The sequence below is a fragment of the Schistocerca nitens genome, chromosome 3 (assembly GCF_023898315.1).
Source record: "Schistocerca nitens isolate TAMUIC-IGC-003100 chromosome 3, iqSchNite1.1, whole genome shotgun sequence".
NCBI lineage: Eukaryota > Metazoa > Arthropoda > Insecta > Orthoptera > Acrididae > Schistocerca > Schistocerca nitens.
In genome coordinates this window covers 171,493,670-171,507,206 of record NC_064616.1, presented here as the reverse complement: position 1 = coordinate 171,507,206, position 13,537 = coordinate 171,493,670, and the positions used below count along the sequence as shown (strand labels likewise).

At 36.9% G+C, this 13,537-nt stretch overlaps 1 protein-coding gene across 1 annotated transcript in view; it reads right to left on the bottom strand.

Annotated features, from left to right (window-relative positions):
- The window catches only part of LOC126248111 (dystrophin-like), a gene marked incomplete at its 5' end in the record, with an annotated part of 304,077 nt that overhangs the window by 44,475 nt on the left and 246,065 nt on the right, over positions 1–13,537 (bottom strand). Inside the window, 4 exons of the mRNA XM_049948789.1 lie at positions 2,685–2,941; positions 5,771–5,882; positions 5,986–6,128; positions 12,216–12,400. Of these exons, the coding sequence (XP_049804746.1) occupies positions 2,685–2,941; positions 5,771–5,882; positions 5,986–6,128; positions 12,216–12,400 (697 nt within the window). The remainder of the gene's footprint in view (positions 1–2,684; positions 2,942–5,770; positions 5,883–5,985; positions 6,129–12,215; positions 12,401–13,537) is intronic.

Here is a 13,537-nt window from a genome sequence, read left to right as displayed (position 1 = left end):
CAAACACTTTGATTGTTCCTTGCTAAAGTAACTTCGCACCCTTTCTTTTCCAAATTTCCCTGACAGCATTTTAAAAAAGTCTACAACAGCTGTATCAGTTGCATTCTATAATAAGCTGAAACCATGTATCCAATCTGTTGACTCATACAGTAATTATCTTGTGAATCTTCCTTTTCCAACCAAGCTTATCACAAATTAAGCATACTGCTAGCTTTATAGCATACTTGTGGCAGACAAATTTTTTCATTAAAAAACTCCACTTCCTTTTACTGTAACATTTCTTTGTGACAGTCATTTCAATTGCATCCATAATTTATTTGACAACAACTAAAGGAAACTTGACACGCATTCAGGACAATAATGGTTAAATCTGCATCCTGCCATTCAGATTGAGGTGTTCCGTGGTTTCCCCAAATTGGACAGGTTTTCCATGATATTCCCAAGTTGGACTAGGTAAATGCCAGGATGGTTTCTTTGAAAGGGCATGGCTGATTTCCTTCTTCATCCTTGAAACAATATGATCTTGTAGTCTGTCTCTAATGACCTTGTTGTCGACATGATGTTAAACCCTAATCTTCCTTACTCCCTTCAACAATTACACACAAGGTACTGCTTCAGTTATTTAAACAGATGGCAGTCTGCTCTACAGGGTGTACTGAATTGATTAAAAGTTTCACTTTCCATCATAATAAGTAAATTTTTCTACAACAAATTTTCACATATTGATGTCAGTTCTTGTTGGTGAATGTCGGATTCTTCCCAGACTCCTGGCGGAAAACAGTTGTCTTCAGGTCTTCTGACTCCACTGTGTACTGGGTAAAGGGCCAATAAGAAAAGTTGTTTTAGCATACACTGGGAGAAATGTGAAGCATCATATGTGTTCTGGTACTTGACATAGCAATTTAATTTCATCTTCATGTGAGAATTTCAGTTGCAGTACAGCAGAAATCTTTGATGGACCATTTTGTGTAGCATAAGAACATGCTCTCTCTTCAGAATGTGTATAAAAAAACATGCAGAAATCATTAATGTAATCCATTTTCCAAATACTCACATAGAACATACTGGCAGCTGCTTTACACATTGTGTGTGAACAAATACAACTTCTCAATTCCGTAGCGAAGAATGTAATCCAGCTTTCAAATACTCACGTAACACATATTTGTCCCTAGACTACTCCTTAGAAGATAATTTATTTGGCTTCTCAGTTTTGGGGCTAAATTCTTGCACATAACATTCTGATTTATGCAGGATTCTTGAGACACAGTTCAATCTTCAATCTTCAATCTTAATGCAATTTCCACTGTTATTTTGTACAAAATATACTTGAATACCAGTTTTTTCTTTAACTTCTTTGTTGAGTGTTAATAATATCCATATAGATGTCTGCTTGAAGAAGTAAAACAGTTTAATTCAATAGTTGTGATGGCAACAGCACACAACTGTAACAATTACATGACACGTTACTGTGCATCATAAGTCAATAATCCTTACTAATGTCACATCACTATTTTCATGATGTGTATATCACAAAGCACTGAGAAACACTACTGCTTCTGATGCTTTCATAATGATCTAAGTGGAAGTATGTGCAAGTTTAGCATACAAACAGTGAAATAAGATTACAGTACATTTACGATTATCTTTGCTTTGTAGGCAAAACATATGCATATATTTTTGACAGCACAGTCTTGCAGTGTTTATAATATGCCAACAAGCAATTACAGTATTTGAAAAGTAATTCAAATTTTTCACTTTTCTTCATAAAAAATACCGATTGTTAATAAACCCTATATGACTCTGCAGATTCAGCAAAAATATATTTTCCTCCACATACTTTAGTAAAAATTCCATGGGAATATGAATATGAAGGAACTAAAACAGTTGATAATCATTCACTAAACTTTTTTAAATTTCCTTTTATGTCATACACATCTTTTTCTTCAATTACTTTGGTTCTGGAGCAGCATTATTCCCAAATTAGCATAATTTGCCAACCCATCTCCAGTTTTTATGATGACTCGTAATGGACATGTTCAAGCTTTGTTTGCTCTGAAACTAAAAAATCCATATCTTCTTTCTTCATTATTTCTTGAAATTCATTTAAAATTATGAGAGTATTCAAAAGAAGAAGGTACTCTCCTTTGACTGTCAAATTCTTCTTGGTTGATTAATGTTCTTCTTAATATTAGTCCATGTCTCTTATCGAAAAACAAGAATTTTCTATTGGTTTTCAGCAGAGAAACATTGTAAACAAAAGTTTACAAATTGCATATATTCTGAAAAAGCTGCATTGGATTTTGCTAATGTTTCTAGCTTCAAATTATCACCTTAATATCAGAATGAACTAATCTGAATGGAAATAGAACATCATTTCTTCATTTCCTAAATATCTGATTCCAGTAATTTTAATCAGTACTACAAATACATCTCCAATAAGTAGGAGTTCCATCACATGACAATGTCAAACTGTAAACTTGCAGTGATATAAAATTACAAAGGTAAGGTTCTCTAAGGTGACAAAAATGTGTTATGGCAAAGAATGCCACAAACAAACAGGGATCAATAAGGGACAGTAGTTGTTTTAGCAAGCAGTATTAATGTTATTAGAAGAAGGTTGTTGGTGTGCTCTACTTATACCACAACACATATTTCATGTCATGTGTGACTTGGGAAATACATACGAGTCAGGGGTAGAATTACTCCTGGTTCGCAATTCCACCTCTGCGAGCCGCGATGCGTACATTTCTAGACGAGAGTGCATGTCCTGGCTGAGGGTTGAATGTTGAGGTGATGGTGCAGGACTCTCCAGAGCATCTCCTTCCAGAACTGTTTGGACTGGCAAGTAGCCTACTCTCGGATGCTTCTTGAAGTATCGCTTAGACTTGAACTTGTTGCGTAGAGCACGTGTGAAGTCACGGACATCTTCACCGGATGTAGTCTGAAATTCAATGTGAGTGAACATTCTCTTTTAACAAATAAATTTATTTACAAAACGCCATTCGCCTCACTATTTAATACCATGTGCACTGAGTTTCATTATGCCTTACACCAATATGGGACTTATTTCACTGCAACCCCAAACTTGTTTTATCAATGAGTAATTTCTCAATGTAAATTTCTTTTCCACATCAATATCAGTCTAACTACAACAATTAATTATCCATATCACTTCTATGGTCTATAGGACATGCTGTAAATAACTTAAAATGAATAACTTTTATAAATATGGTGTTTAACTGCTTCTTCTATATCTTCTTGAGAGAATAACTTCATTATTATAAATGAAAAGCATGATGTTGTTTATTTTCTACAATATTACTTTATTTTGTTACTCTGTTTTTGGCACACATGACCATCATCAGACTTTAACTGACTATCAGTTAGAATCTGACGATGGCCCAGTAAGCTGAAAACTGATTAACAAAATATAGTAATACTGTAAAACAGAAATAACATTATGCATTTCATTTATAATTTATCAGTATGTCTCATTATTGTATTAATGCCATATCAAACAAGCATAATAAGACATTGTAGACAGTGAAATTTAACTATGAAATATCGACTGGAGTAAATGCCATATTCTGTTAACAAATAAATCATCAATATTGCAGATTAAGTCAAAAATATATTTTCAGAATGCTTGCTGTCCATAAATTTTCCTTGTTTCCTCCTGATTCCATTCTTTTACACTTTAAATGTGTACATTTGTTTACATCACACTCTGAAGTCACTCTCTTGGTCAAGGGAAATCATTTTTAGAGCAAGTTGAACCAACTATTAATTACAACATGTTTAAACTCAAACAAGTATTCATGAATGCCATAACTGATAGTACTAATTTCATATATTGCAGTATATTGGTGGTAGTAAATATCTATAACACTACACACTGTGCTAGTCTTTGAATATACTCATATTTACAGCTTGATATCATTGTGGTAAATGCAAAAAACTGACTATGTCCAAGACTGTAAAGTTTTTATGGACAAATGAAGATTATTATTATTATTATTATTATTATTATTATTATTATTATTATTATTATTAACTCATTTCCCTACACACCCTTCATAGCATGTTTATTGCTCCTCAGTCTTTGATTTTCTTGCACTTTATCTTTGTTACCTCTAAATTCACCAAACAAAGAAACATTTATCTGTTTGAAATCAACTGAACTTTATCTTTTCTTTGCTAAAAGACTTCTGCAAGCAACCATCCCACTTCAAGCTAAAACATGTCAACTGACTGTTTATAAATAATTTCACATACTTGCAAAGTTTTGATGTAGTAAATATAACACAAAACACCAAACAAATGGTCACAAAGATTTTACAGTGCATATTCTTAATATGTCTGGAGCAGATTTTCTTACTTAATTGTAGTTTCCTTAATTTACAGAGCCTTTTTTTCACTAGACACTGTGCGAACATCACTGGTTTAATTATATTGTGGAATAATATAAAAATGTAGCCTTTCCCCTAGTTATTTGGATGTTTTATTATTGTAACGAACTCCTCACTACGGTAACATCTACATTTCACTTCCTCTGATTAATGTCCTGTGGTTTCCTCTAACTTTAATGTGGCTCTCTACTTTTTCCCTTTGATGTACTTATCACTGGCTTTTATATCCTGACTTTACTATGACTGTAACAGATTACAGCATTTTCAGTCTCCTTTCACAGTTTTAATAAACAGATAAAATGCTGAAATATTTGTGTACTTCCCTACACCTTAGATCATAGCTCCCTGCAAACATCTCATTGCTGTACATACATCCCTTAACATATATTATTTCCACTTGCCCTTAATCTTATTTATTTTGTTGTCCCCTTGTTTATTTCTGCTTCTATTCCTCCAAGCTAATTCAAATTGGCAATATAGTGTCCTTTGCCTTACAACTTCTCTGGTTTCTTTTCCTTGAGCCACTCTCTCCTTCTTTCTAATAACTCATGGATACCTCTTATTTTGATTTCTGCATGAGCTGTTCTAGCTCTCCCTCACTCCTCAACTATTCCCCCCCCCCCCCCCCCCCAAGATGAAACATGTTGCTTCATTAGTTAGGAGATCCATTTTTTCACGTATTTATGTGCTTCATCAACTTTACTGAAAATTTTGTCTCCTGATGGTATGTATTTGTCAATCCATCAGCTTCTCTGCAAATTTCTGAAAAGGATTTTTCTTCTGAGAATTTATTCTCCTCTTCCCTTTTTTATTCCTGCTTTTACTTTAGATACTTTGTCAATGTGAACCAATGTTCAACATACTGATTAACAATGAAGCAATCTGAATTATTTAATGTCTTGTTACCTCTATAAATTATTTAGTGTCCTGTTACCTCTCATATGTTACATGGATTATTTACGGTTAACTACATTCCTGTTAACATCACTGTAATCTTCCTGTGTGACACATATCATTTTTCTTGCATTTTATTAGAAATCCTTCATATAAATGGTTACAATGTTCAAGACGAAATGTTCTTATATGAAAATCATACTTCTGAATTACTTGTGAAACACATTTTTTATCTGTTGTTTTACTGATCTGACCCTTGTCGCAAACATGAAAGTAATGACTTTCCAACAAACCACATACTATAACTGACTTAAACCATTTGATGAGCTTCTCACAGACACTGCACAAGATTCGTTCACATTCATTGTTGACAAAAAGTAACTAACAAGAGAAGAGAAGTGGGTGCATTTTATAATCTTATACATCACTATAACTATAACAATTCTCTTGTGTAAGTGATTACTCACAGCTGTACAGTATTCTTGCATGGGGTGTGTAAGTTTATGGTTCTTAGCCTTCCTTCCTGAAAAGAAACAGTTCTGACACATGTCAAAATTGAAGCACTTCAAGCAGCGGTACCTGTGAACCAAAATTATATTATAAACATTACTATTATCAGTTCTTCACAAATACTGCAATAATTAGCACAATAATTGACTATGTTTTAAGCAAAGAAACATACCTAAATCCAACAATAGGATATTCTTTACATATATTACATTTAGCTTGATGTTTTGCTGTTTCTGCAGCAGAAAGTCGATGGAGAACTGGCAACCATACCATGCTCTGTGGCTCTTGTTGCAACCAGTTCAAGAAGTGGATAGCCTAGAAAAGTTAGTAATTGCTTGTATGATTATGCTAGTAGTTGCCCGCACTAAAAGAAACATGAAATTTTATTTTAAATACAAACTCCAGAAGAGAGAGAGAATAAGAGTGTGAGAGAAGGGGGGCAGGGGGTTACACAATTAGAGGTTTGTATATCTTCTATTATTAGGGAATATAGCGGCCTTTCTTTTCTACTCCCTGTGAAGAAACTCTCTCTCCATAATACTGATGTTAAATATCATCTTCTGCCTTACATGAATGAACAAACAATGCCCCTCATTATTTTTATGAGTACAATCATTCTAACTGGTAATTAAGTTTAGCAGCTTACATATCTGATTTTAAAAAATCTTGGTCTCCCCAAACAATCACACTGGGTAGGTCTCTCTCAACCTAGAATCTGAGTGACATCTCCGTTCTTTCCAGCCTTGCCCAACCAATCCCTCTTTCCTCTCTGGGAGAGGTTAACGCAAAACCTAAAATCTAGGAATTGTATTTTCTACTTTTTACTGTTTCTATTAGAAGCACTTGGAAATTAATCTCCTGAAGGCAAGTACTTGCCAGCCATTCTTCTCCTTGGAATTTAATATATGAGACTACTGTATATATATACTTTACATCAAATGTAAATATTTCATGGTGAAAAAGGTAAAATTACTGTAGCACAGACAACTAATCAAGCAAGAACTACAATCATATTTACGCAAAGCAGAAGGTATGTCTACTGAAGAACCCCTCAAACAGCATTTTATAAAAATCATTAATATTTGTACATACATTAATTTCCCAATTTTGCAGCTTTCAGAGAATACAGTAGCATGAAAACAGTCTTGAAAATAACAAGAAATTCTAAAATGTTAAAAGTTTTGTTTAATGCAGAATACTTTTCAGATGCATTCCTCAGGGTCAGTAATTTGGATTGGTACATGGCCTGACAGGCTGCAGCAAACATTCCAACCAGGAAAAGGCACCCACTCACAGGCTGACCATACTTGCTGCTAACAACAAATCTGTCACAGTTCACGAGTCCACATGTGAAACAGGCTAACCACAGGAATTGTTAAGACTTTTGTGGCCACTTGTTGACAAACTGCCTGTTGGCTTCTGTCTCGGGTTCTTCGGCCGACGTTCATGTAATGATTTTACTGACGTTTCGCCAGCACGAGTGGTTGGCATTGTCAAAGCTTCACCCTCCATTGCCGGTGGTGAACTGGAGCCGAGCTTGCGGCCGCAGTTAACCACCGTCAATGGAGGGTGAAGCTTTGAAGCTTCGAATCCGCAGGTACATATAGTCTGCAGCCGCGAGCTCGGCTCCGGCAATGGAGTGTGACGCTTTGACAATGCCAGCCACTCGTGCTGGTGAAACATCAGTAAAATCATTACATGAACGTCAGCCAAAGAACCCGAGACAGAAGCCAACAGGAAGTTTGTAAACCACAGAAAATTGAGGGGAAGCAAGATAGAAAGTGAAACATTCTCCAGTAAAGAAAAATAACAGCCTTAATTCTGTGACAGTAACTGGAAAATACAGAAAGATGCACCATTGCCCCTGTTTATAATCTTATAGCGTTATTCTGCAGACCTGTGTTCTCAGGCTTACAGATAAATGCAATTCTGGTAACGGCAAGTGCACACTTCGATAATATAGTGTCCCATGAATGGTCAACATTCAGCAATATGACAGGAACAATCATTCAAAGCAAAAAAAGTGTAGTAAACATGGGCTCTAAAGTGCATACCTCAACAGGTATAGGCACTTGTTCATCTTCGCTACTGTGGAACACACCTCTTCTACTGAGAATGTGCTCAGAGCTCTCAATGTATGCATTTTAAAGCCTGTGTTTACTAGCCTTTTTTGCTTCAAATGATGGTTCCTGACACATCCCTCAATAGTGACCATTCCCTCTGGGACACCTTGTATACCACATAAATAATGTATTTGGCAAAGTTGTGAAATACCACAGAAATTATGAATTTCTCATAGTTGTGAAAGGTTGGACAAATGTTTTCCAAATCCAGAATGATATTTTCACTCTGCAGTGGAGTGTGCGCTGATATGAAACTTCCTGGCAGATTAAAACTGTGTGCCCGACCGAGACTCGAACTCGGGACCTTTGCCTTTCGCGGGCAAGTGCTCTACCAACTGAGCTACCGAAGCACGACTCACGGCCGGTACTCACAGCTTTAGGAGACGAGGTACTGGCAGAAGTAAAGCTGTGAGTACCGGCCGTGAGTCGTGCTTCGGTAGCTCAGTTGGTAGAGCACTTGCCCGCGAAAGGCAAAGGTCCCGAGTTCGAGTCTCGGTCGGGCACACAGTTTTAATCTGCCAGGAAGTTTCGTTTTCCAAATCATTCATTTACCTGCGTTACAATTTCTTTGAAGTTATTCTGAAGCAATTCAGTGAGCAGTGATGTAAACAAATTATATATTTTAATGGAACAGCAGCAGCAGCAACACCAAAAACAACAACAACAAGAGCATCACATTGTCATCACATTTTTCATCAAATTTCAAGATGGCAGACAACAACTTGTTATTATGTGCTGCAGTTGCTAGTATCACAATTGGACTGTGTGTGTATTTGGAAGAAAAGCAGAAGGAAAAAAGGAAACATACTTGGATGAAGCCATTGGTAGTATGTCGAGACTGTAAAAGCATTCCGCAAAATTTGTTACGAGAGCTGCAAGTGGAGAACAATAAGTCTTAACGTATAAATTACTTACAAATGGATGAGAGTGTATTTCAGTATTTGCTCAATAAAGTGGCTTCTCATATTACAGAACAGAATACTCTCTTGAGAAATGCTCTGTGTGCAGAAGACAGGCAAACTGTGACACTGGTATTTCTTGATACAGGAGAGAGCTACACTAGTTTACAACACAGCACTGGAATATCACATTGCACATTAACCAAAATAATTCCAGAAATGTGTGAAGTGATTTAGAAAGCACTAAAGGGGGAATATTTGAAGGTAAATAAATATTTGGCACACTATATGTGCAATAAGAACCATTTTTATTTTTGAATAATTTAGTTAATGGAATTAGTGTTCCAACAACTAAAAAAGTGATAGAAAGTACAAAACAGATGAGGCGCTTTAGAGTTCAAAAATAAACAAAGTAGAATGGAAAGCTAAGAAAGAATTTTTTATTTTAGAGTGTGACCACATCCTCTATTCCGGCTCGCTGAAAAGCTGCCTGGATGTTTCCAGATGCAGAGGTGGATGGCTGTAGCTGTGATTGTTGGACATGATGTCACCTGCAGCATATTCCACTTTCCAATCAACACCCAATTAATAGCATGCACTGTGCCCCTTGCTCACACATTAGAGAGACATCAAATAGCTGTAGCAACACCAGCGTTCCAAGCAGTTACATTTTACACTGCGGTGAACAGAAGGCGAACGACTTTTATGATCAAATCTACGGCGAGGCCTGAGATTTGATCATATTTATTTGATGACAGGTAAGATTTGACAACGTTCCCTATTACACCATCAAGTTTCTGTGACATAAATATTTGATATATCAACTTTGAGAGAGAAATATGATAGTGTAATCCTGGCTTAAATAATTTGAGTTGCGATTCTCTGTTCCAGGTAGAATAGCCACCATAGTGCATTAGTGTTGTTTGTGTTTAGTGTTGTTACCAAGCTTGGTAGGATATACAAGGTATGACTAACTAATAACCAGATTAGGAATACAATATTCATTATTTATACTTCCTCACAACTTTTACATTGTCCCCTTGAAAATGTTCCTCTTACAATCCTTACAGTGTCCATGCAAATTTTCCACTGTTCAAAACAGTGTCTGAAATTACATTCTACAAGCATGTTCATGTGTCTAAAATTTTGTTCCTTTCAGTGCATATATCACTTTTGGGAACAGATAAAAGTCTCACAGAGCTAGATCTGGCAAGCAGTGTTTCAACATAGGAGATCCTGTGCTCAGTCAAAAACGTCTTGACACGTATCAGGGTCTTGGTCTCCATTTTTGAATAAACGTTCCTCGCGTGAAAATATTCATGTAAAATCTGCTAAACTGTTTCTTTTTTGATTCTTCCAATATCAACAACTGTACAAATAGTCAACCGGCAGTGTTTTCAGATTAAACCTCAAAGATTTTCTATGATTTCATCGTCTTTTGACAGTGAGGGTTGCCCTAAACACGACTCGTCTTCAGTCTCTTCTCGACCCTCTTTTAACAGCTTAAACCACTCAAAAACTTGAATGTGTGACACACATTCATCACTGTACCCTTTTTTCAGTAAGGAATGGGCTTCTGTAGTGGTTTTTCCAAGTTTAAATCAAATTTTCACATTTATTGCTCTTTCAATAGTTTATTGACACGCAGCAGATACAGTCCTATAATACAAACGAACACCACAGCCCAACAGAGGGGTCGCCAGGTGAATGGGCAAAGGGAATCGACACAAGAGATGTCCCATGACTCAACAGAGTAGTTGCTGACCTTAAAGCCTGCATTATTTGTCTGTCAGTTCAGTTATTTCTTTGCCAGATTTCATGTAAGGGATATCGAGAGTGTCAGATGTCGAGTGATCAGTGTGAAGGATGCATTGATAATGCTGTCTCACACGAATATACAGCATCGTCGACTGACAGAGTTCGAAAGGGACTTCATCGTGGGTCTCAATTTGGCCAAGTAGTTAAATTGCACAATATCAATACTGGGAGAGCATTCGTATGTGACAGTGGCTTCATGACGGAAAGCCTGGGAATGCAAGAGCAAGCAAGCACACTTGTCGTCAGGACTCCGCCCGATCATGTCGGCAACCCCAAGGGAGGACTGCTGTACTGTGCACCGAGCACATTATAACGTTTTCCCTGTCATCTGGGAACAAGTACTGGACTCTGTGTGACAGTCTGTGTCATCCTATCAGTTGGCAACTACCGGTAGGTGGACTAGGGAATTACCATCCCGTGCACGAACTGCCACATGGAGAGATACCGTGACCAGGAAGCACAGATGCCGACAAATGGCATCCCAATGTTTTAACAATGAATCGCAATTCTACACTGCCCCGGATGACCATTGTGGTGACGTAGGAGGAGGTCCCATATATTCAACGTTTCAGAGAGGCACAACAGCATTACTCCTAGTGTCACAGTGTGGGGAGACATCAAATATGACTTAGGTCACAGCTGGTAGCCACTGAGTGAACTCTAACACCACAACAGTACATCAAAAACAGTCTGATCGAAACGTGTCCTCTCACATAACTGTATCACAGTAACATTGTTCAACAGGAAATGCTTGTCCACAAATGGCATGCATGTCTATGAACTACATGCACGATTATGAGGTATTCCCATGGCCAGCAAGACCACAGATCAGTTCCCAATAGAATGTACATGGGAGCAGTTTGAATGTCAACTATGGCCCAGTATCAGTATAAGGAACATCGAGGACCATTTGAAATAGTTCTGGGTCAATTTGCCCACGGAGAGGATACAAGAGCTTCATGTCACACTTTCCAACTGAATGTACTGAGGCCAAAGAGGGTGCAGTGTTATACTAGCAAGTGGGCTCATTTGGCACAATGTGCCTTCATATAATTATGGAGTGCAATAGTCAGTCTACATTGAAACGATGAGTAGTAAACTCGAAGTTGATTTCACATACAATTTATCATAACTGAAACGTGTTTCTCCATACAGTTATGTTGCGAATCTGTGATATTACCTCACTGGTGATAATTTGTGACTAACCAGAGAATTACCTCCTGTTATTTTAGTAGCCTAATACATAAAACAAAAATATACGGTACTGCAAATTTTGCTGTGTTTTAGTTGACCAAGTGTTTTAAATACTGCACTGTTTCAAAAAAATTAAGTTTCCATTAAGTCTGCTTCCAAGAACTGAAATGAAAAGCAGGAAATCATGAACATATATATTATACAAAACAAAGGTTTTATAAACAAAAAGGCCATCTGAGAGACCCCATTACTGCAGTTGTGTTCCTGTCAACATCCACAGTACCTTTGGGTAAGTAGTAATTTAATTTTTTAACAATTTTCCTTATAAACATACTAATTGTAATCAATAATATACATAATCAATCAACCTCTATAGTTGTTCTCTCCTTTCCTGCTTTCTCAAAACAACTTCTCACAGATGGTTCAATGTTGGATCCACCAAAGGCAGCAACTTCTCCCAGCTGTCGAGGTACCTGGATACAATCGTGCAGTAACAGTCCCAGTTTCCGTTGGTCTACTTGCCGATTAGGATCAGCAATAAGCCTGAACAAATCTGAAATAAAAATGTGAAATATTACAACTATTATTCATTGTAAATAAAGATTATTCACAGTACCATGTAACTTAAAAATAACATGACAAGATGGCGCCTGCAGAAGAGTGTCATGACAACGTTCCCGGAAAGATGTAAGTTGAAGTGCATTATGTAAAAAGTTCCTACAATTAGTGGTGAGGGAGATTATATTGGTTGCGTGAAGAGTGCGCTAAAACCATGCCGGAAATCAGTGACCATTCTCAGTGGACTTGTCTGAGACAAGTCTCAGCTGGACTTGTCTCAGCTGACTGCTTACATGACGAAAACGCGACATTGACTTCCGTCGTGAATTTAAAAGCAGCAAATATCAAAATGCCACGAAGTACCACTGACACTCTAAAAAAGCGAATTTTATAACTGAAACAAGGAAACGTATACCTATCTGAACACTAAAAAAGTTATGCTTCCAAGAAAGTCATAGCCATTAATGTAATCCGGGTGACACTGCTACATACGAACAAAATTCCTTATCGTTAGGGACAGCTCGGCCAGAAACGTGAATAACCAACAGCAATTGAGGGTAGCGAGAGCCAATAGGATTGGTTTGTTTCGGATGAGCCAGTGCGCAGTCCAGCATTGCCAAATTAGCTTTCTAGAGCTGGCAAACGAGTGTTTTGGGTGGGCTTTTTTCACAGTCATTTTGCTTCTTTTCTAGTTTTTTTCTGGACAATATGAAAGAATTACAATCCATGTTAATCAAAGGAAAATTATTTGCATTGAACTAAGATTTCAAAATACGCTTTAATATACTATGAAAATGTATTATTAGATCGAATTAAAAAGCACAACAAAACTAAAAGTGCGTCCAGAGGATACCTTTTGTGTGTTCAACTTCGCGCTTGCGCATAAATTGCCAACAGCGCCAATACGCAATACTAGGCGTTATTTAGCAGACGACAGGCAATTGGGGCCCTTATATGTTCATTGTGTAGTGTGTTGAGATTATGCTGTCAAGGGATTTTGTTGCAATAATGTCTGTTGATTACAATTTTTATTTGAATAAAAATTCGAGATGCGTTACGCTGAGCGCCACCTATTAGATAAAATGTCTACGAGCATAAATCATAAACCAAAAATTTATGGGAAGAATATACA